At 60.0% G+C, this 23,687-nt stretch overlaps 1 protein-coding gene across 8 annotated transcripts; it reads right to left on the bottom strand.

Annotated features, from left to right (window-relative positions):
* Positions 1-1,839: 1,839 nt before the first annotated feature.
* Positions 1,840-20,701, bottom strand: GFUS (GDP-L-fucose synthase). 8 transcript variants are annotated; one of them, XM_081070709.1, is made up of 16 exons: positions 19,375-19,658; positions 12,132-12,288; positions 11,681-11,795; positions 10,440-10,676; positions 10,287-10,360; positions 9,931-10,064; positions 9,745-9,809; positions 9,371-9,437; positions 9,175-9,254; positions 8,885-8,984; positions 5,936-6,049; positions 3,865-3,929; positions 3,223-3,402; positions 2,736-2,948; positions 2,375-2,467; positions 1,840-2,168 (listed from the first exon to the last, which is right to left on the bottom strand). In XM_081070709.1, exons 2-16 carry the CDS (start codon positions 12,275-12,277, stop codon positions 1,986-1,988), a joined length of 1,866 nt encoding a protein of 621 aa, XP_080926835.1. In that variant the 5' UTR covers positions 12,278-12,288; positions 19,375-19,658; the 3' UTR covers positions 1,840-1,985. The 8 variants fall into 8 exon arrangements, with proteins under 8 accessions (XP_080926835.1, XP_080926834.1, XP_080926836.1 ...); XM_081070708.1 differs by lacking the exon at positions 19,375-19,658 and adding an exon at positions 13,308-13,447; XM_081070710.1 differs by lacking the exon at positions 19,375-19,658 and adding an exon at positions 13,308-13,447 and having other exon boundaries at positions 10,440-10,568.
* Positions 20,702-23,687: the final 2,986 nt, after the last annotated feature.

The following is a 23,687-nucleotide window of genomic DNA, read 5'->3' as shown; positions in this document are numbered from 1 at the left end:
GGGGTAGAGGTCCGGGCACTATCTGGCCCACAGTGAGGGTGTCCACGGATGAGGCTTGACTCCAGTGGCATGTCCTTGAGAGGACATGGGCTGATGGGCTGCGTGCTCTGTGGGGTTGTTTTACAGCCAACCTCACTGATGGCAGAGCAGGTGGGCAGTGTGCTCTAAAATAAAGGCTGACCATGGCAACTTCATGTGCACCCGTTTTAAATTCTTCTTTGTGTCACTTTGGGTCTAGAACATCTCAAGTTGAAATTCAAGTGGACAGGGTATAAAAATGGGACAGCACTGATGACAGGAGACAGCACATGTGCACCCGTCTCAGTCATTTTAACCTGGTGCTGTAAAGTGGGGTCTCAGCTGGCCAACCATTGGGCTACAGCCTTGCCCTGCCCCGAAGCTGCCCCCCAGGTCTACACGTTCTGTCACAGACCACTACCTGGGGCAATGCTGTCCCTCCAGCTGGGCTGGGGGCTCACTGAGGCGCCCATGCAGGGAGTGGCCTTGCTTGGCTGAGCCCACCCTGGTTCCCAAGGATTGTGAGAAGATGCGTCACTAGAACCCAGACATAGGGCTGAGTGTGATGTCGGGGTGCGGGGCTCTTGTGTGGGAAACCTGCTGGCCAACCCACCTGAACCCCAGCTCCATCTGAGTCCCGTGTCCTGGCCTTGGCAACGTGGTCCCAGGCACTTGGAATTTGGTTTTATCACCTCCCAGTAAATCCTGGTCGCTCTCTGTTACACAGAACAGTGACTTTATTGCCACTTCACAGACCAAGAAAGGTGTGGAAATGGACTCAGTGTGACCCTTCTAACAGGTGGCAGCGTCAGGGGCGAACCAAGTCAAGGCCGGAAGAGGGTGGGCAGGGAGGGCATGGGGCTGCAGGTTATCGGGGAACGAGCGGGGGCGCAATGGGAGGCCACCATTTGGTGCCTCAGCCCTGTCTGACAGGCAGGAGATTCATTTCCTAGAGCCTCAGCTGGTGGCTGGCAGAGCGTGCACGGTAGCCAGGCTTCCCTTCACCTCCTGCCTGGTGCAGCCTCAGGCCACCAGGCGGAAGCCAGGGGAGCTCCAGCCTCAGGCCTGCGTGAGGTAGGGCGGCCTCGAGTGAGCCTGGGATGGTCAGGACAGAGCTGCAGCTGGCCCACCCCCTACCCAGAGGCCCCAGTTCTCGGCCTGTTGGTCTGTCAGGGACGTGCCGGAGAGCCAGGTCCTGCATCACAGGCCAGGCTACAGGACTCTCCAGGACTCGTGACCAGGAAGGGTCCCCAGGGCCAGCTCTACCTGCTACTTGCCAGGAGCTTCGGGCCTGGAAGAGGAGCCCACAGCCAGCTGGAGCCCAGTGTAGAGTCTCGGCTGGCCGAAGCCTATCCTCCCAAATCTGGGTCAGCCCCTCCACCAGCCTGCAGCTGCCTGGAGCCATCTGCTCGTGGGGCTCCCCGGGGGGAAGGAGCAGGTGCAGCCCCTCAGCTGAAGAGCACACAGTACCCCACCCACCACCACCACCACACGCCAACCCAGGGACAGGACAGACATGGTGGCTTCACTGAGGGGGAGGAGGTCTCCTGTGCAGATTCCATATGTCCCCGTGCTCCCCGACCTGGCTGCAGTCACACAGCTCTCAGAAGGGCCCACAGGCTGATCTCATGCCAGGGGCTCTGCTCACACCCTCAGCCAGCTGGCCAGCCATGTGGGGCACCTGACCAGCACTGCCAGTGCTCAGACCCTCAGAAGCCACGTCACCCTTACAGTGGGCCATCACCACGCTGCCTCCTGCCTGCGGAGGGGAGGGCAGTTCCCACTGGTGAGGGGATCTGCTCCAGTCACATCCTCTTAAACTTCCCCACGCGGGAGGCAGGGTGCAGTCAGCGAGGCTCCTGTGGGTTAGAGAACCAGAGTCCTCGGGAAGGGGCAGGGAGGGAGGGACGGGGTAGCAGGGCCATTCTGGGCACTAGGGGCGATGGTCTGAGGCCTGCGCCTGTGCCCTACTTCCTGCTGAGCTCCTTGGCCCGGCAAGTGGCGGCCTCCACAGCACTCATGGCGGCTGCCCGAAGACCACCCTGCTCCAGAGCGTGCAGCCCGTATATGGTGGTGCCACCTGGCGTGCACACGTCAGTCCGCAGCTGCGCCGGGTGCTGCCCCTTCTGCAGCAGCATCTTGGCCGTTCCCTGGGGAGAGGGGCATCGGTGGCCGCTGACTCGAGGGAGGCGCGCAGCCCCTTCTCCAGCTCAGCCCCACTGTGGAGCCTGCTTCATCATGCGTGCCCCGATGTGGGCCCCGATTTTCTGGGTCTGCAGTGTCCCTTTGCACAGCTCCCAGGAGGCAGACAGGCCCATCCCCTTCCATACACTCTCCTGGGGCCGCCGTCACTCACCAGCAGGGTCTGGGCAGAGATGCGGTGGGCCAGGCCACTGGGCATGCCCATCTTGATGGCGCCTTCAGCCAAGGCCTCAGAGAAGGCACACACCTGTAGGATTGGGTCGCCGGGGGGATGGTGTCAAAACCAACATTCTGCGGGACACAGCACCCAGCCTGGAGAAGGCTTAGAACCTTCAGGAACAGAGCCCGAGTACTGGCCACCAAGTGCAGAGCCAGGGCTGAGGCCTGGGCCCTGGGGTCTGCCAAGGGGCTGGCTGCAAAGGCCCAGGAAGGTGAAGTGGGGGAAAGCAGAGCTCACAGGAAGGCCCTGCTTTGCCGAGGGTCAGCCTGGGCGGCAGGGGGCAGATAACACTTACGAAGGCCACGCCACTGCCGCTGAGGCCGGTGTGGATGTCCACTTGGGCCTCGGGCACCTCCTCACACTGCCCGCAGGCCTCCAGCAGAGTCTGCAGGAGCTCGGCATCGCTCCTCCCAGCATGGCGGCCCCGCGCCATCACCATGGCCCCCTCCTGGACCAAGCAAGGCAGGTTGGGCGAAACCCGCAGCACCCGTGCAGTTGGTGGCAACAGCTGGCCAGAAGGAGGCTGGAGTCAGGAGCCTGTGGTGCCAGCCCCACCAGGCGGGCACACACCTAAGTCAGCTCCCTCCCCTGCTTCCCAGGGGTGGCACCAGGAGGAACCCGAACCCCAGTTCCCTCAGCCACCTGGCCGGCTCTGCAGGCTGGCTAGGAGGCTGTCTACCACCTGTCCCAGCCATCCTGAGCCCAGGCTGGGGCCAGTCTGAGGCTGCCCAGCCCCTCTGGGCTCATGGCCTCAGGCCCGCCACAGCCCAGCAGTCACTCACCTCCTCTAGGGTGCTCAGAGACACCCCAGCAACCACGGACACCAAGATGTGCTCAGAGGTGACCACAGGAGCCACCTCTGCCAGGACAGCAGGCAGGACGTGGGGCTTGGTGGCCAGGAAGACGAGTGAGCAGCTACGCAGCACTTCCTGGTTGGAATGGGTGGTCCGGCAGCCCAGAGCCTGCACCAGGAGTGCCCCGACCAGGCCAGGTAAGTGGGCATCCTCCCAGACCATGGCCCTCCCAGCTGGAGGCCATCCTGCACTCCCACGGGTCTCTCCCACTGCCAGTGCCTGCATCACCCTCCTGATGCCAGGACTCACCCAGACCCAACCCTGAGCCTCACAGGCCTCATGCCAGCGCCTGTGAGCCCTCCAACCCCAGGGAATGCCCATGACCGTACCTGCCTACAACAAACCCATGCCTGCACGCACCCCTTCACTCTGCTCTGGCCCTCAACAATCTTGACTTTCCTTCTGGCCTTTGGCCTCCCTTTTGCCAGCATAGCCCAGCCAGTCTCGAAACTTGAGCTACATAAGAAGCACTTCCCTGGCCCCAAGAAGGGTCCCGGAGGGACAGCAAGCAAGAGCCACCCTGGGCCCCTAGGGGCAGCTTCAACTCAGAAGAGCTAGGCTCCGGCTCACCCGGAAGTGGCAGAGGTTCCTGTCACTTGGTGCACTGGCCAGTACATGCTGTGCTTCCACTTTTCCTGGAGAGAAAAGCAAAGGCTGGGGGTCAGCGAGGAGGAAGGAGGGGAGGAGCTTCAGTAAGAGCCGGCCTTACTGAAGGCTCTTGCGCTCAGCCATGCCTGACCATCCTGGCCCTTGGCTGGCCTGAGACTCTCCAAGAATGGCAGGGGTGCTTGGGGCAGCCCAGCCCAGGCAATCAGGCTCATCCAATTCTACTCAGGAGTCACTGCCATCGCCAGCTGCTGCTGCTACTGACTCCAGAGGCTCTGCTGGACACAGGGGCCCAGAGCTTGCCCTGTCTTGTGAGGACAGATCCCAAGGGCTTCTTTCTGCCTCTGGGAGGAGGGGGGCATACTGGGTAGGGAGTCCCCGGGGGGCACTGAGCTTCCTTGGGAGGGGCTGCGTCTGTGCTGAGATGTCCAAGCAGAGGCTAAGTGCCCATTTGGGAAAAAACATCTGTTTGTGGAGTATGAGTCTGGGGAGGTTAGAGTTCTGTAATGTCTAACAGGAAGGCAGAAGTGCACCCCAAACCTGAACCCAGAACTGATTCACCACGGCAGCAACACCCAGTGTGCACTGCACGCGCACAGCAGAACTGCGCTCAGCAGTGCACCCAGACAGTCCTGGGAGGCAGGCCATACTGCTGGGCTTTACAAGCAAAACACCTGAGACGCAGTCAACTGTTTTGTGACTGATTTGGACCTCTCTGGACTTTGATACATGGCTGAAGGCAGAAAGCCAGCCCATTACCTACATGTAAAGGTTTCTAAATACTGTGCAGGAGGATTAAGACAGCAATGTCAGCCCTTACTGTAAACCAGCGGTTCTCAACTAAGGAAGATCCCCCCCCACCCAGACACAGGTGACTGTGGCAGTGTCTGGAGACTTTGTTTGGCTGTCACATTTGGTGGGTGCTACTGACATCTAGTGGGGAAAGTCCAGGGAAGCAGCTAAACACTCTACAATGTGAAGGATGGAGAATTATCTAGCCCCAAATGTCCCCAGTGCTGAGGTTGAGAAATCCTGTAGCATGCCACCAAGAGTGGAGATGACATACAGAAATGACACAGAAAAAAGAATGGGAGGCTCAGAGAGGTCAAGCAAGCAGGCCAAGGCCAGTGAGTTGGCGGGAGCTCCCAGGCTCTACAAGAGTGCTATTCAAGAGAAATACCATTCGAACCACATCTGCACCCACATTTTCTAGTAGTCACACGAAACAAGAAACAGGTGACGTTAATTGTACTATATTTTATTTAACCCCGTATAGCCAAAATACTATTCTTCCAACCCGTAATCAATATTAAAGACTACTAAAATGTTACTTTTCTTTGTGGTGCTAAATCTTCCAAATTCGGAGTGTACTTTGTTCTATACACTCACAGCACTTCTCAAATCAGCCACGCCACAGTTCAAACGCTCTAAGGCCACATGCAGCGGGCGGCTACAGTGGGGACAGCCGGCTCTAAGCCTCTCCGCGCACATCTGCCCCTGTTGTGCTCTCCGAAGGAAGCAGAGTGCGGAGGGCAGGGTCCGCGTCCCACGCTGGCCCACGCCGGCCCGGCCCTGCTCCACCCTGGGACCCCTGCGCGGAGGCCCCTGGCCCCTCGCCCCAGGGCTCTGCGGGCTTCATCCCAGTGGGCAGGTGAGCTCCGGCCGGTATTCCCGTCTCCCCCACCCGGCCAGCGTCGGACGCCCCCACGCGACCCACCTGCTCGGATGAGGCCCTGCGCGATGGCCTCCGCCATGCGGCCTGCGCCCACGAAGCCCACGCACCGCAGCTCGGGCCCCGCAACGGCCGCCGCCATCTTGCCCCCGCCCGCCCCGGGCCCCGCCCCTCTGCTCGTCCATTGGATGTCAGGACCGCATGTCCCGCCCCCTCCCTTCGGGCTCCTGGTCCGCGCTCTACGGCTCGCTGAGCAGTGGGTTCCACCCCCTCGCTGTTCATTGGTTCTAGTTAGGCGTCGGGATCATGTGGGCGGGGCCCAGGAGGGGCGCGTCACTGGGCGGAGCAGAGTTGGAGGCGTACCGAATCGTTTCGCGTGGAGGAACGTGGCGCGAGGAGGACTCGGGCTCCGGTGCTGAGGGTGATGGCGAGCCATGGCAGGATTCTGGGCGCGTCTGCAGATCAGATCCTGATTTTCTAAATGGAGAAGATCCATTCAAGGGCGAAGTGTCGGAAAGGGTGGGGTCTCCTCTGACCCTGGAGCGTGCCTGGTGGTGTCCCTCGTGGGGACGCTGCAGAGCCCGGGAGGCCACTGATTGGTGGTCGCTAGGCAGCTGAACTTCCAGGAGGGACAGGCGCCCTGATTCTGATGGAAGACCGGCAGGCAAGGTCCGGACTCTGGCGTGTCGTGACAGGTCAGGCGCTGGTGGGTGGGGCCCTGCCAATCTCAGGCCGATTTCTCTGGGTGGGAGCATCTTTCTCAGAGCGCCCTGGTTCTCCGTTTGGAGCCTGGGAGTGGACTCAGGCGGGAGGGACAGATATGCCTGATGAGAGCCTGTGGTCAGCTACCCCACAAGCTGCAGCATAAAATTAGCACTGCCAGTGAAATGTGTGATCAGGTGTCTGGCCAACCCGGGATTCTGGTTTCTGTGGGTCGCCCAGGGAGCTGCCAGGAGGTAGGCCTCCCTGAGCCCCAACAGAGATCTGACCCGCGAGATGGAGTGCATGGCCAGGGCCAAGGACCATCTTAGAGACTAACACGGAGGGTGGGATCCGCATGAAGTGTGCTTGTAATTTCTGACACGGGGAAAAATAAGGCTTGAAGATCTAAGACCAGTTTTTTCTGTTTGTTTACTGTTCACCCAGTCTGATTTCATTTTAAGGATTTTTTCTTTTAAATTCTACTTTGACATTTGCAAAGGTCTTCAACAATGAAATTCCCTAATTCGTTGGACATTGGCCCTGCAGTGTGGCCCTGCTGTGGGCTGGGAATGGGTGCCACACAGGGGCTGACCTGACAGCTGAACCCTCAGCCTGAGGACACGGGGAGAAAGTCCCTGCAAGATAAACATACAGGACAACCCAGGGGACGCTCAGGACACACCGCCACTACATATGTTCTGCCAGGTGTGTCCAGGGCCCTCTGCTCTGTGCTGGGCCTCTTCCCCACTATTCTCACCTGGCTGGCACAAGCTCCAAGTCAGGTGCCACCACCTCCCTGAGCCCCAACCTGGACAGAGGCATCATTCACAAAGGGCTGGCACCCCGGTTCTGGAGCTCCAAGTCCTGGGCGTAGAGGGGGCCTCCCAGTTATTTCCAGACAAGCAAACAGGCAATTCTGCATGGCAGGTGGGCGTTCAGAGAAGGAGACCTGGCGGGGGCACTAACATGAGATGGGCTCCAGGTTCAGTCCTGGGGAGGCCCAGAGGACAAACACCTGGGCTTGCCTGAGAGAAAGGGGGTGGTGACGAGTGCAGTGAGGCATCACTGGGATTCACGTGCCTGGCACAGGGAAGACAGCGAATACTGCCTGCATAAACGAAGCAATGGACGTGGCAAGCACAACTGGGTCAGAAGAAAGCTGGGAGTCATCAGCATGAAGGTGGCAAAGGGCACTGGAGGAGAGGGGCCCTGACAAGAGGTGGGTCCCAGGCCTGGGAGGGTGCCTGGGTCCTGGGTGAGGCAGTCTAGCGGGTTCTGGCCTGGAGCCTTTGAAGCCGGGTACTCCTGGATCCACAGCCCAGTGACGACTGGTTGGCCTGGGGACCTGCCACTCAACCTGCTTGAACTTTGCCCTGCTGCCATTGAGAATGGGATGCCCGTACCACTTACCTTCCTGCTCTCAAGGCCTAGAGGGTTGCCTGGGTGATACCTGTTACTTTCCATGGGAGAAGGGAGGCGGCCCCGTCACCCAAGCTGCTGCCTTAGAGTAGGGAGATGAAGGGCCAGGCCTAGCCAAGCTCTCTCCTATGGTCCCAGGAAAGGCTGAGCCACCCAATCGCCACCCTCCCCTCAAATGCCTCCCACTCAGCCTGTCCAAATCCAGACCCAGCCTCTTTCTGCAAAGTCCTGGGACTCGGGGTAAGCCCAGGGGAGCTCAGGTCACCAGGCCTGCTTGTGGCCACACCCGCAGCATGCAATGCCCTGTACCTCACAGGCCAACAGTCCACTGTCTCACCCCTGAGGCCTGCCTGCTTCCTGCTTGCACACTTGCCTCTCCATGTCTCTGGTTTCTGCCACCCCAAAGACAGAGGGCCACCCTAACCCAGCAGCTCTCAGGGGCTGAGCAGTCAGCAGGGGATGGTGGGTCCTGGGGCTGGCTAGGCTCAGGGAGGCAGTGCCTGGTGTGGGGCACAGCGGGCACAGAGCTGCCGGGGCCAGGCCTGTGAAATGCACTTTATTGTTTCCCAGGGAGTGGGAGAACAAGACCTGAAATGGATATACTCAGGGCCCGGGCACTGGCATTGGGGAACAAAGTGCCAAGCCTGGTCAGGCCTTGGTTTCCCTGAGAACGGACATGAATGGTGGCCCCGCTGGATAGCTGGCTGGAGCCACCCTGGTGGAGGGGGTGGACCGTGCACCCAAGTTGCTGGGCTGTGCCCTCGACTCCTGGCAGGGTGAGGGTGGTTGCCACTGGGCTCTGCCAGCTGAGTGGCCGCTGGGGCCTGGGAGGAAGCTGGCGCCTGCCCCACCACTGTATTTCACTTCCGGGCCTGCTCGTAGTTGTCTGTGAACCAGGCACATGTCTCCTGCACAGCTGCAGAGGGCAGGTGAGGGAGGAGGCAAGTGAGGTCCAGGGCTGCACTGACCTCCGTGGGAGGTGTGGAGGGTAGGGACCCCAGTGACGTAGCGCAGGCACCCGTGTCCTGCCCCCCGATGAGGGTTTGGAGACCAAACCTGCAAGGTGTCCACCCCCAGCTGGCAGTAAGAAGCTGAGGCCTAGGGAGGGGCAGTGGTCACCTAAAGGCAAAGAGAGGCCGGGAGGTCCTAAGGGATGGGGGTGGGAGGGCCACAGAGGGGCCCGGCGCTCACCCTGCTTGAAAGGCGTGAACCGGAAGTCGGGCAGGTAGGCCCGCAGCTTGCTGTTACTGGCTGTCTTCTTAAACTGCCCGTCGGCCTTAGTTGTATCAAACTGGACACTTGGTCAAGGCCACAGCAGAAGGGGCAGCCCCACCCCACCCCCAGCCTCCAGCTTGCCCTGGGCCTCCTGTGCCTCTCCCTGGGGAAGCTCAGGGACAGCAGCAGACCCTGCCCTCCAGCTGCCAGTGTGAGCACCGTGTGTGCAGGGAGGCCCTCCGTGCCCCACCACCGCTGAAGGATACGGTGACCTCCCCGTGGAAGTCCATGGCCTCCATCACAGCCTCGGCCGCCTGCTGGATGGAGACCTCCTCCTCCTCACCCACTGTGGGGAGAGAGAGGCCCAAGGCCGGGTGAGGCCTCTGGCCTGGCCCCACTGCCACCCCGCCCCCCACAGCTGTTCCCTCCGATGTGCTGGCAGTGGGGCTGCAGGGTACCCACCTGACAGGATGATGGGCTCCACCTCACCGTACTCCCGCAGCACCCAGATAAAGAGGCGGGCCAGGTCCTAGAGTCAGACATGTGGGGTCAAAGGCCATAGGTCACCTCTCCCACGCGCTCCTGTCGAGTGGGGGCGTACCCAGGCTCCACTGGGGCTGGGGGTCCCTCCTTTTGGGCCGTCCTTGGCCAGCTCAGCCCCAACGGACAGAGTCCTTTCTCTTGCTGAGCTCGGAGCTGTGGGGCCAGGCACCTACAGGGACCCAGTGAGGACCAGCCACTGCTCCTCCAGGGTTGACCCAGACCCTCAGCCCTCCCCACAGCCAGCAGGCCTGGGGAGGCGTTCTGGAGCCAGCTGTGCCCCCTCCTGCACGAACCAGTGAGTAGATGAACTGTCTGCGAGGCTTCCCGGTGCCCCACACGGTCAGGGCTGAGCTGCTGCCTGCAGAGTCGGGAGGGGCAATGTCAGAGGGGGCAGTGCCAGCCGCAGCGCTCCTCCCAGCGGAGCCCCAGGGACCTCACAGGAGGGTGACCGCCTGGTGTGCTGAGCAGCGAGCACTCACTCTTGGCCAGGTGCACCTTGTGTATGAGGCCGGGAAGCACGTGACCGTCCTCGATGTTGAAGTTGTCGTGCGGCCCGAAGACATTGGTGGGGATGACGGCGGTGAAGGTGCAGCCGTGCTGCTGGAAGTAGGCCCTGCAGGGGCACAGCGTCTCCTCCGACCTCATCCTGGGACCCCTCACTACCCAGCCCATCCCACCCCCACCTCCTCGACACGGAAAAAGCAGAGGCTGGCAAGGGATGAGGAGATGAGAGGCCTGGGAGCGGCCGGGGCTACCCTCTGGGCCCCCCACCCCGTAGGCACGTGAGCCCTCCCTCATTCCTGGCCGGCCTCAGCGGGGCGGGTGCCAGGAGGACCTGTTCTGCACATCGATCATCCTCTTGGCGTAGGAATAGCCGAAATTGCTGCTGTGTGGCGGACCATCATGGATCTGAGAGAGAAGGGGAGGCGGCTGCTTCCGGCCCTGCCCCACGCCAGGCCCCGCCCCGATACCCAGCCTGCCCTCTCACCATGGTCTCATCGATGGGGTAGGTGGTCTTGTCCGGGAAGATGCAGGTAGAGAGGCAGGAGACCACCTTGCGTGCTCCCACCTCGAAGGCCGAGTGCAGGACGTTGTCGTTGATGTGTATATTTTTCCTCTGGGTGGGTAGTGGTGGGTTTAGGCCCCTCCAGGGACAAAAGCGGAGACACACCCTCCCCATTCTCCTCGGAGTAGAGTTCCTGAGCCTGCTTGTCTTAACTGCTCCCTGGGACAAGATGGAGCTCTGTCTGCCCCTCCCGGCCTGCTGTACCCTCAGCTGGCAGCCCCACTCCCAGGGCTGCAGGAGGTCTGGGTCTGCCTTCCCAGAGCCCTGGAGGAGAGGACTGCACTGCCCAGCTCAGGGCTGGGCCCCACGCACAGGGGCTGTTGACGGCAGGGCAAGCAGCCCTGGGGCAGAACAGAGCTGGGGCCCAGCTGACCCTGGGGCAGGAGGGGCCCCTCCACCCACTCGCCCCAGAGGTGTTCACCCCACTGACTCTCCTACCCAGGAGCAGTGAAGCCTTTGGCCAGCCCCAGTCCTCCCCTGCCGGGGCCCCACCTCCCCTTCTGGAAACTGGACACGAAGTGACCAGGGCATTTGGACTGGTCTGGGGGGAAGGGAGAGGTGGTGGCTAGATGGGCTGCTGGTAAGGCTGTGACTAAGATGAGTAGAGCCCCAGGCGACAGGGGCCCCTAAGCTGAATCTGCTCTGAGCCTCAGTGCCTGACGCAGGGCCGAACCGTGCCAAGGCCAGCTGCCCAGAGACGGTGGGGCTGACCCTCAGGGGTACAGCCTGGCAGAGCCCCATTCTCCTCCTGCCCCGTACACCATGCCCCCACCCCCAGGGCACACGCACAGACCCAGAGCCCAGCTCACAACTCCAACTCTGCACCCTAGAGTGCATGGCGGGCCTGGCTCAGTGCAGCTGGACCAGAGGGTCTGTAGGCAGCAAGCAGCAACAAGTCACAAAATGAATGCTGACTTCTCTCAGTTCCTGCCACCCACTGGTCAGCTTGGTGGCTTTTCCTACCAGGTCAAATGCCCTTAGGCCCACCTGCATGCCCCTCTGCCTTCAACGCAACTTTGGGTCACTGGGGGCCCCCACCAGGCTGTGCCAAGCCCTGACCCTCAGGGGCCTCCTGAGGCCAGATCACGAATGTGAGAAGCCAGCCAGAAAGTTCCCAGAACCCAGCTCCTGGCTCCCAGTGCTTGTTTGGGCCCCTCACTTACCCAGAAGTCCAAATTGTATTTGATATTCCGGAACAGGCCCCCCACCATTGCAGCAAGATGGATGACGTGTGTGGGCCGGACCTTTTCAAACAGGGCACGAGTCTGTGCAGCGTCCCTGGAGGGAGCCGGGCCATCCCAGATCACTTGAAGGCCCGAAGGAACTAACACCCTGGGGCTGAGGTACTGGGGATAGGACTTGGGCAGGGCTGATGACAGGATGGACTGCCAAAGGGGAAAGTGGCCATTTCAGACACCAGCTGCTGTGAAGGTGTGGGCTTCCAGGAAAAGATGGGAGGATGTTGGCCTAGGAGCAGAGCTTCACACACCCAGGCCACACCAGTCACCTGGCGGGGAGGGCGCAGACAGGAGGCCACCGAGCTCAAGGACAGGCCTGGCCCAGAGCTCTGTCTGGAGAGGACATGTGGGGGTGTCTAGGGCTGGGCCCACTCACGTGAGATCGGCATCCTTGGAGGAGACAAACACCCAATCTTCTCCAGGCAGCCTGGCCCCATCTGCTACCACCTTCTGGATGGCTCTGCCCACCAGCCCAGAGCCCCCTGTCACTAGGATCCGCATGGACCCCTGGGACTCACCCATGTCGGCTGTACCTGTAGAGCCAAAGGGTGTGAAGCTGAGGCCATCATGCTCCCATGCAACAGGACCTCACTCCGGAGATGCCCCTGCTTGGGGTCACTGCCTTTAGCACTGTGCCCCACAAGGGTGGCCCAGGGCTCCCTGGGCAACTGGCACAGGATGATACCCCCAAGGAGAGGGCATGGCCTGCTGGGGACCAGAGAGACCCAGCTGGCCTGAGTCATTCCTCCCAGCCCCATTCCCCAGGGAGCCCACTGCCTAGACCTGCACAGGGGCCTTGGGGCTACCCCCCAGCCAAGAGAGCCTGTCCACGGTGCCACCCAACAGGCCCAACACAGAACCCCCACTGGGCTGAGAAAAGGAACACTGGGTGCCATGAGCTGACAAGACGGGAGGCAGACAACCGTGGGGCTGGGTGTTCCTGTGCCGATTATCAGAGCTGCTCCCAGCCAACACCCCTATGCCACAGAGGAGGAAGAGGCGGCCCTTGGGTTTGCAATGCAGTGCCCATCTGCAGCCCCTGTTCCCTGAAAGCCTTTGCCAGCCTAGTTCGTCCTGGGCAGGTCGCGCTTTGGGCTTAGAACTAGACAGACCTCAGGGCGCCACCACCCTCGAGGACCCTGTCCTGAGGGGTGGAAAGCAGCTTGGGCCCCTGCAGGATGGCTCTGACTCCGGGGCAGGGTCCGCGCCCAGACATCCGCTGCTCCCGATGACACATGCGGTCCAGCAGCAGGCCTGTGGGGTGACCCCACCGCGGCCTGGCTCCCTACCACGCCCGCAGCCCCTCCCAGGTCCGGGGCCACCTCCATGTCCACGGGTCCCCTCCCAAGCCCTCGGGACCTCCCCACGCCCCCAATCCCTTCCTTGGACCCCTCCACGCCTACAGACATCTTGCAGGTGGGCCCCCTTTCACTTCCCTGGGATCCCGACACCGCTCAGGGCTCTCGGGCTGTCACGGAGCGCCCAGGGTCCAGGCCCTCGCGTGCCACGCCGGGACCCCCGGGGGTTACCTCGGTGTCCCGAGCCGTCTCACCTGCACCCTACCCCACCTGCCCCGGGTGGGAAGAGCTACTTCCGGCGCTGGCTAAACCTCCAGCAGCGCGCCGGAGCCAGGTGGAGAGGGCGGGGCCGGGGAACCCTCCCGCGGCATTCTGGGACATGGAGTCCTCGCGAGGCGCCCGGGCGATGCTGGGAAGTGGAGTCCGGGACAGTGCAGCAGCCTAGGAAATGGAGTTCTCGCCCGCTCGGCATCCGCGGAGCGGTCCTGGGAAGGTGGCCTCAGGGTGCTCGGGCCACGACCGCCTTGACTCAGCCGAGGCGCTGGGCAGGACCCTGCTGCGGACCGTGGAGGAATGCGAGAGGAGAGGCCGCGCATCGCTGAAGCCTGAGTTAGAAGGGGCGGCGGTTGTCGCCCGGCGGGCGCTCTGCTGACTGGGTGGGACCTGGGTGTCCGCGGGCTCTCGCTCTGCCGCCCGCAGGCCTGGGATGCGACCCGGCGGTGGCCGGCTGCGGGTTTCCAGGAGGGATAAGGCGCAGGCAGGGCAGGAGCCTGACTCGGCTCCCCTGCACTGTAGCTATCACCTTCCCGCGGCCCTCTGGCCAAAGGCAGCCCCCAGGCCGGACTCCGGGTCGGGCCCAGACTGTACGGAGGGAGCAGCTGCAAAGGACGTGGTTGCAAAAGATTGCGGAATTGGGGGCCGTCTTTGTAATCAGCACACCACGGATGGAGGGCTTTCCTCAACCCGGAGAACCGGCTCAGGTGCTGCGCTAGAGTGAATGGAGGGAGGGGCCGCCAAGGAATCTGGGTGGGGGCCCAGAGAGGAGGCCTGCGCGCTTGGTTACCAAGGAGCAGGGGTTCCAGCAGGATCCCTTCCCTCTCGGCCCAGACCAGGGCCAGCGCTCTGCCGCGGCTGGGGGATCAGCAGGAGGGAGGTCCTGGTCAGCAAGGCTCCCTTCTGCGACTTCTCCCTCTAATACGCATTTCCCCAAGATCCCGCCCCATAAGTGCATTCGCATTCATGAGCCCCTAGATTATAAATGTATACAAGTGCATAGCCCTCGAGTTAGCCATTGTCAACCTCTTGTACCAGGGAGAAAGCTGAGACTCAGAGGCATGGAATAACTCCAGTCACGGGGCAATGACTGGCAGAGCCGATGGGAGCTGGTCTGTAGATGACAGGGGTGGGCATGCTCCTTTTCTTCTGGGTCAGTCTCTGTGTGTGGTCTCTCCAGGCCTCTACTCAAGTGCTCTTCACCCTTCAGGCCCTGACTACTCTGTATCTGGTGAACTGTTTTGCCCAGATGTCCTGCCAGCACATCTCAAACTCCTTCCCTCCAGCCCTTTGTGAGTGGCCATACCATCTCCCTGAGGCCAGGCCTGCCCTGCCCTCCGGCGGGCACCTTGCTGCTTGGGGAAGAAAGGCAGGGCCTCACTGCTCAGAGCACTCTCCTCCACCTACTTTGGAGGCTGGTGACAGGTCTGCCACAACCTTCGAGGATCCCAGGTGAGAGTTCATGCCTTTTATCTAAATGCAAGCATTTGAAAGCTATCGGCCAAGCCAACAAATTGGTGAATAAAATCTGCTCTCTTCTTCTACCGTCCATATAGTATAAATGGAACCACGTTAAAATGGAGCTGGAGCTGCCTTGCCAGGGGAGCTGCTTTGCCCCTCTTAGTCCTCAAACCTTTGGAATGTTGAAACTGGGCAAAATAACCTTTGCACTAGACCTTAGCAAATGTGTGTCTCCAACAACTATTTGCAAAGATATCAAGAAAGTAGATATGACTCCCAGACTGACGACTACCTACAGGACTGAAAATTAAACACTGTTTAAAATTAACGTCACTATATTATCTGAACCAATAGAAATGCCTTTCTTCTGTGGATGTCATTGCCACTTTCCCCTTCTCATAAACACCCCTTGCCTTCACCTCCTAATTGGAACACTATTTGGGCTTCTGCCTGTATCAGTGCTTCCCAGATAGCTATTCTTATTGATCTCAAGTCAATGCTTGTGCCTCTCACTTTGAAAGAGGCTACCTTAACGTCTTATTATGAAAATATATTCCATAATTATAAAATTTAAAAATATCCATAAAACTATGGGTTTTATATGAGTAGAAGCCAGCAAAATATCGGAGATAACTGCATTTAATTATTACTGCATGTCTGGATGTTCTGGTGATGGGCTGGCAGGGTTGGTTAATTAAATAGAGAACCATAATTCCCAAATTGTTATATATCCATCCCATACAATCTAGTTTTCATTTCAGCAAAATTACTAATGATGTTGTTATAATCAGAATTTGATTTGGATCCTATGCTGACCCTTTGTTCATCCTGTGTCCAGGAGAATGGTCTGAGAAGAAAAAAGGCTTAGGACATCACCTGATTTTACACTGCCTCCAGGGGCAAGACTGGAGAGGAGGGTCAGACTGCCTTAGCTTCATTCACGGGAGGGTGGCCAAGGGAGGGTGACGCACTCAGACTGACAGTACCACCATGACTGTGCAGGGGATCCCAGGAAGTGCCACAAACCAATATGGAAGTCTTTTTACAAAAAGAAAGAGGGAGTGGATGGATGTAGAATAAGCTAAAAACAGATTCATTACAGTGCACCCCTTGATTACCCAATATCCACATAAGCACCTCTTCCCATAAAGCCATTTCAAACTTCCTCTCAACCCTTCCCAACAGAATGCGATTATTACACACATGTGAAAATACTCCACCCCTGCCCAAAGGAAGAGAGTCCAATGTCCGATTCATTTCCTACATCCCGTGTCACATCTAGCATTTCTGAGCCATGTCTTCTCCCTTATTTCTGGCAAAATTCTACCATACACCTGCATCTCATGAACTCAGTGTTGAATTTAACTATTGCCACTACACCATAACGGGAAAGAGGTCCAGGACAGAGAAAGGAAATTGTGATGGGTCACTGAGCCTGGTGTCCCTCAAAAATAGACAAATGGGCAGCTGGCCACGTTGCTTGACTTGTAAAACCCCAAAAGGCCAAGGGAGTGGAAGGCAAGGTCTGCTGCCATGACGGAGAGGTGGAACCCTCTCCCAGCGCTGGGCCCCTTGAGAAGAACACCCCTGCAAGCTAGTACAATAGATGTTCTCAATACTTCTGCAAAGGACTTAACACGGGAGAGAAACACCTACACCTGGAGGTGGCTGAATACAGGATCTGAGCCGAGACTGACAACGGCTCCGAAATGCTATTAGGGTTGGGGCATATGGACGCCAGGTGACAAAAGGGATAGAGGACCAAGTCAGGGACCCATGTGTGGGTCCCCCATCCCTGAGACCTAATTGAAATGGCTGCACTTAGCAGCAGGGAGAACGCTCTCACTGGTCTCCTGACCTGTGGAGTAAGGGCCATTATGTTGGGAAGGGCCAAGTGGGAAGGCTTGGAAACTGCCCCAGCCCTGGCCGAGGTCACCAACCAGCAACAGTGCTGTGCCCACGTAGCCACCTCAGAGACGTGAAGTATGCAGGGATGGAGGCCCCTCCACAGCCCCCTCTGGTCCACCCGCATGTCCCCTGAACCACCGCTGGCTCATGCCTGGTCCTGGGAAACCACTGGACCAAGTGCCGGCTCAGCCACAGCTGCGGGGCTGGATGCAGTGCCCGTAATGGACAACAGCCCTCGGACTTGGGAAGGGGTCCTCGATTTGGCAAATGTGTTCTCAACTCCCATCAAAATGGACCCAAGTGGCTACGTACGTCACGGGATGGACAGTAGTGCACGTTCCTGATCCTGCCCCAGAGCGTCTGCTCTGTCGCAATGTGGTCCCCTGGGACTTGGACAGCTGTGACATCCACAGCAACTCAGCAGTCACTGTGTTGATGACCTCATGCTAATCAGATGTGGTGAACAAACAGGGAGTGGCCAGTGCTCCAGACCCCTAGAAAGATGCCTGCAGGGCAGAGGGTGGGGGCAAAGTCCGCACAGGGTCAGGGTCGGCCACATGGTGAAGGGAGGGGCCGGAAGAGGTCAGTTCTTCAGTAAAGGGCAAATGTGGCCCTGACCCTCCTCTCCCAGGAAAGGAGCACCGGCCCTGGAGGTTGTAAGACAGCATATGCCCCCACTGCGGAGACTGTCCCACCATCATCAGCCTCTGTGTGCAGAGGCTACCAGTGTCGGAGTGGGGCCCAGAAAAGGCAAGGGCTCTACTGCAGGCCCGGCTGCAAGGTGGCTAGCCATATGTACTGAACAACCGGAGCCCCTGGCTCCCCTCACTCACATGTGCTGGGCTCTCCCGGGGGCTCTCCTTCCTTGGTCTCCAGCAGGTCCAAGCCCCAGGCTGCCTCTCCTTGCTCCAGCCAGGCGATCAGATCTGGCTTGTCCTGCCTGAGAGGCAGCCAGCAGACTCAGGTGCTGGGAAACTCCTGGCTTCCTCACCCCTAGACCAGGGTTCCAGCAGGCCCCAGGATGAAAGCTCAGAAACAGGGAATCTCCCCAGGAGGTTGAGGGGGCAGGGAGCAGAGCAGAGGTGTGTGGCCTCAGGGCACAGAGGACAACCCAAGACGAGAGAGAAAGGATGCTCCACTCACAGGGGTAGCAAAGTTCTGGGACACGCCCTACCACGGAGACGGGAGAGAAGGCACCGGATGTGCTGATGGGCCCAGAGACCCCACCTATCACCTCTGCCTGGGAGCAGAATGGGTTGGCTCTGGTCCCCAAGTCACAGCCAGCCTGGCTCCTCCCAGACCCCAGGTGAGCTCTCAATGAGGGCTGGGGTGGGGAGGACAGAAGGCCTGGGTCTGAGAGCCCTCACCCAGTGAGGCCAGGTTTCTGTAAGTCTCCGGCATCGCATCCCTATACATGCCCCTTCTTCCTGGGTGAAGTGTACGTCCCCAAAGGTCAGTATACCCAGAAACAACACTCATGCTGCCATGAAGTCACCATGTCAGTGGCGGGGACACACACACACACAAACACGCACGCACGCGCGCGCACAAAGGGGAGGGGGCAGATGGCTCCCCAGCAGGCTTGTGGGGAAGATGGGTTGTGGGGTACTATAGGACACCTGGACTCCATCCCAGGCATCTGCCTGCCAGGGAACCCCTAATGACAAGGGGTACCAATACTCCCAACCCAACCTGCTCAGCTGACCCCATTTCTCTCCACGCATCATCCCCCAAACCCACACCACTGTCTTCCTTGGAGAATGTCCCCCTCCCCAGCCTCAGGGAGGCCTCCAGGGAAGAGAAGATGGGACAGGGGTGGCTCCTGTGAATCCCTTCCTCCTGGAGAGAACCTGGGACTCCAGGCCCCAGGTGCGGCGGGCTCCGAGGAAAGATGCTCTAGGAGGCAAGGAGTCCCAGGCCCGGGAGGCAGACGCGCTCCCCTGGGGCCAGCCGGCCAGGGCGCTGCACTGCCTGTCGGCTCCGGGTTGCTCGGGGGCGAGGGGAGCGGCGGCGGCAGGGCGGCTGGCCCAGTGGCTCCTGACGCAGCCCCGGCCAGTCAGCGGCCCTTCAGAACTGGGTCTCCGGGGGGCCGAGGCTCTGCGCTACCGTGAGCACCAGTGTTCGGTCAACACATAGTGAAGCGGGGGAGCTGGGCCGGCGCAGCGCGGAAGGGGCGGGAGAAGCCGAAGGGCGCTGGCGGGGACTGCTGGCGGTGGCCTCCGCGCGAGCCAGACCGCGTGGCAAAAACCGTGGCGGGCGCAGAGCCCACGGGCCCGCTAAACCTACCGCCTGGGTCCCGCCGCGGTCTGGGAGGTGCGACCCTACCAGGCCCAGGGCGCCCCGGAGGCTCTAGCCCCGCGCACCCGTCAGGAACGTGGAGGGCGGTGGGCGGAGCCCGGGGGCCCCACTCGGCCCCTTCCTCCTCTTTGTCTCCAGAGGCCCCGCCTCGAGCGTCCGGCCCTCGGCCAGGGTCGCAGGCCCCGCCCCTTTACCCTTCCTCCGCCTCCCAGGCTGATCCACAGCCCCGCCTCCCTCGCGTGCGCCCGCGCCCAGGCCCCGCGGGTGCCCTCGATCTCGCCTCCCGCGCGTGTGCACTCAGGTTACGCCCCACACAGTCTCTAGGTCCCGATTCCCTCGCGTGCGCGCGCTCAGGTCCCTCCGTTACTTGCCCTGGCTCACCTGGGACGCTTACTGAAGGCACAGACAACGCGCTTTGGCGTGAGTGTTCTGGTTCCACGGGTCTAGGTAGACGCAGAAATGAACTTTAATAACAGGTTCTCCTGGAGACTGTTGAAGGCCGGCTTCGGAACCCTGTCTCGGACGCTCCTGTTCCTAGGACAATCCGCATCCTTTCCACTACCTGGGCAGTGCTGCCCTGGGCCTGGGAAGAGGGGCCCTGCCCTGTGTCCGCGCCCTGTGTCCCCACGGCAGAGGGCCTCGAGTCACACACTCAAGGGTGCCTCCGTCCCCCAGGATCTGGGCTTGGCACTGGCACAGCTCTGTCTTTTAAAAAAGGGAAGAAAGAAAAAGAAAAAAGGAGAGAGAGGTGGCTGGTCCAGATGTCAGGGAGGTTTGCGGTTTTTTGACTGCGGGGAGCTTTTAAACCGGGAATCGGAAGCATACTATACTCCCAGGTACCAGGAGAACTTGAGCAGTGGATGTGCTGCTGAGGCAAGGGGAAAGGCGGATGAATGACTCCTCGAATCCTTCGCAGGCCCTTGAGCAGCACAGGGGAGTAGTTGACAGTCCCCTTTTCTTGCTCCTCTTTTGTTGCGATCATCCTGCAGAGACAGGGTAGACCCCCACCCCAAATGTGTCTGATGTGGACTTGTGACGCCAAAACCAAGAGGTTTTGAGAAGACTTACATAAGGAGGTTTTTCTGGGTGCACCAGGCAGGCCTCCGAAAATGGCTTTTGAGAGCGCGGAAAGCCGCTGGTTTGGGGTTTTGATTGAGGTCAGAGGGAGGGGCCAGCATGAGGGTTCCCTCTTGCAGGCAGGGACTTGCAAGGAACAAGCAGGGTTTCTTTTCTGCTGGCCCAGATGTGAAGGCAAAGGAAGAGGGAGAAGTGAGGCTCAAAACCCGTCAGCAGTCAGACGTCTAATCAAGCAGACTGTGCATTTATACTGCAGTTCGCGGCTTCATTCGTTCTCACGAGTTAGTGTAGTGGTCACAGTATCTGCACATTTTGCATCATCGAATAATTCACATTCCTCTGAAGCACGTATATTTGTAGGTGTAGAGGTCGCGCATGCAGCCTAATACTGAGAGGGCGTGGTGCCTCCGCGGCGACGCCTGCACCGCGCGGCCGAGCGCGGAGCCCCGCGGGTTGTAGCGTCGGCAGGTCCAGCTCACCGGAAGCTAAGCCCCTCGTAACTATTTACACTGGGTGACAGGCCCCGCTCAGAGGGGCCGGGGCGCGGAGGCCGCAGACCCGCTCCGCAAGCAGGTGCAGGCGGCGCCCCCACGCCCGCCGCGCTCGCTCCTCCCCCGGCCCGCGTGCGGCCGGAAGTGCACATCACCGAGCCCCCGCGCGCCCGGAGCAGCACCGGAAGTTCCCCGGGCGGGGTCTGGGGCCGACTTCCGGCCGCGGAGTGCGGGTGGTCGTGTGGGCTTTGTCGGCGGGCCTGCGGGGCGGGCGGCCGGGGGTCCATGTGCGGGGCGCGTGCTGTCTTCTCGCCGCCGGGCGCCGGGTGAGTGGCGCGTTTCGGGCCGCGGGCGGGGCGGAAGGGGCGGGCGGACGGGGTGACCGCGGCCCGCCCCGCGCGGGTGTCCCGGATTGCGGGCCTCTGCACGCGGGTCTCCGCAGCTGTCACGGCCGATCGCGGGGCTGCAGTCCGGCCCGCGGGCCCAGCTTCTCTCGCGGAGGAGTGTCACGCGGGGAAATGCCCGGTGCCACCCCCTCAGTGTCCCTTCTCAGCCGCCACCCAGCCAGCCGCAGAGCCTGTAGCTTCAGCGTCTGTGTCGCAGTTCCCTGTGCCGCGATCCTGCGCGGCGCCCCGGGGCTGCAGGCGAGAGGACGGGGGCGGTTGCCCGGCGCTGGTGTCGTAAGCCGGCCTCCTCTCCCTGGAGCCCCAGGGAGCTCCCCGGGTGATGCCGCGGAAGTGGCGCGGCCTGAGCCCGCTGTGCTGGGGGAGGCCGAGCGCGCACCGGCCCGGGCGCGGCTGCGGGAGGCGGGAAGCGGTGATGGCCACCGTGTCCTCCCGCCCTCGGGCCGGAAGGAGAATTCCCGGGTCGCCAGCGGGGTTTGGCTGCGCTGCCCCAGGTCTTTCCTGAAGGGTCCTGTTGCCTCAAAGCCTTCGTTAATTCCAGTGGCGGCCTTACTGTATGTAAATCATTTTAAACATAAAAGAAGAAAAAAAACAAGGTATCACTGACTTCCAAAACGAACAAAACCAACATCCTACCTCCTAGTTTGAAAAATTAAGAAAACTTAACAAGGCTTAAAATACTGTTAATAGCTTACTTTTCTAACACTGAGCCCCGCTGATCTAAGCAGAACGTCCTGTAAAAGTGACTTGGGAAGGGATCGGATCTCTCACACGGGGGACATGGTCCCTGGAGGCCGACCTGGATTTGAGCCCTACCTCTGCCACCCACTGCCTTAGTGACCTTGGGTGGTGGACTTTCTGTCTGAGCCTCCTGGTCACCCCAAGGTTTGACCCAGTGAGGCCCGCGAAGAGGGAAGTACTCCCTTTCTACTGGTCAAAGGCTAGATTGGAGCGACAGTGAAGCTCCCCAGGCTGGGTGCCAGTAGACAGTCTTTCCTGCCGCTCACGGGCAGCCTGACCCCCCTGTGCTTCTCCCAGCAGGTCCCGCACAGCAGGGCCCACACCCCCAAATGCTGCGGAGTAGACCGCTCCCTGGGCTGTAGGCTGGGCACGCATGCCCAGTGACTCTCCCACACCTCTCATTGGGTTAACTGTGCACGTGGGGGAGGAGAAAGGGTCGGGCGAGTGGAAGAATACTCACGAACAGCCCGCCGGGACTCCACCGGCCCAGGACAAGTGCTGAGTGCTACGTCCAGCGCCTGATCGGTAGTAGGGACTCAGTGACAGCTGTGACGGTGAGCCGTTCAGAGCCTGTGCGGCACACCTATATGGTCGAACTGGGAGAGTTCCAGGATGTAAGTGGGGAAGTGCTGCAGGTGGGGGGCGTAGTGGGACCCTGTCTTCATCTCTGAAACTCGTGTGTACATAAGTAAACGTATAACTGATGAACCTGTGTAAACAGCTAACAGCAGTTATCTGTTGAATTGCTGGGGATTTTCATTGTCTCTATCATTTGAAATATTTTTACAGTATGTATCTTATGTTTTTAATCGCTAAGAAGTAAAAAAAAAAAAGGAAAGTAAAACAGGATATAAGACTGAGTAGTATGGTCCCGATTAGTGCGTCTTTAACTCAGAAAATCATTCTCAGCGAATACCACCAGGCAGTGGTCATAAATGCTGTGTCCCAGAGCCACACTGTGGGCCACTGCCCCCAGGAGGTGGTGGCCAGACTTATCAGCAACTCTCATGTGGGTGGACGTGCCTCAGAAAGGAGCTCAGCTTCTCTCTGGTCTGTCGGCATGCAGGTTCAATTCCCTTTTCACGCGGCTAACAGTCACTGTCTGAGTCATTTACAGTGGGCTCAAGTTGCTGTAAGAGGTTCAGAAATGTTTCCAACAAGAAACCTGATTTCCCATGTTTCTCTTGTAGCCAGGCGGCGGCCGTCCTCCTCCCCCTGCGGGAGCCTGCATGCTCTGCCATGTCCACGTGGCCCCGTGGGGTGGGAGACAGGCAGTTGCATGCATCCCTCCTATTCCATCTTTGCTGGACCTCAGTCACAGGGTCACACCCAACTCTAGGGGACTCTAGGAAGAGTACTCACTTGCTGGGTGGCCACGTGCCCACGAAAATTTCAGGTGGGATCGCTGTCACTCAGAAGAAGCAGGGAAACTGGGCAGTCTTCAGTCTCTGCTACCGTTTGCACTTCATCCCATGCCAGGCCATACTCAGTTACTGCCTCTGGCCCAGAGCCAGGCTCTCTGGTGACGAGTGGCTTTCTTCAGCAGGCGCCAGTGCAGCTTCACAGCCACACTCTAAACCTGGATATGGTCTGCAACACCCAGCGGAAGCAAGAGCTGGCTGACGGGGTGGCCACAGAGATACACCCACCTCGCAAGGGAAGGAGCCCCAAACCCCCCAGAGTCGCTAGTCCACAGCCACAGTGGTTCCCAGGGGAATTTGCAGATATGTCCTGGCAGGAGCCACTAGAGCTAAGCAGTGAGGGGCCAGTGACCCAGCAGTCACTCTGTGGGTGTACACTGAGCAGGAATGAGGGCCTTCATCTTCCAGAAAACAAGTACAGGAACTTGAGAGCACCTTTGTGCATAACCCCAGACTACAAACAACTCAGATGCTTATGCCTAGAATAGTGGGCCATAAAGTGATGTTTTCATAGTGGCACGCTGGGCATCGGTGGGAAGGCATCAGATTCAGTGTCAGCA

Source organism: Rhinolophus hipposideros, assembly GCF_964194185.1.
Source record: "Rhinolophus hipposideros genome assembly, chromosome: 13".
Classification (NCBI taxonomy): domain Eukaryota; kingdom Metazoa; phylum Chordata; class Mammalia; order Chiroptera; family Rhinolophidae; genus Rhinolophus; species Rhinolophus hipposideros.
Note: the sequence above shows the minus strand (reverse complement) of the source record. Positions and strands in the feature narration are given on the sequence as shown.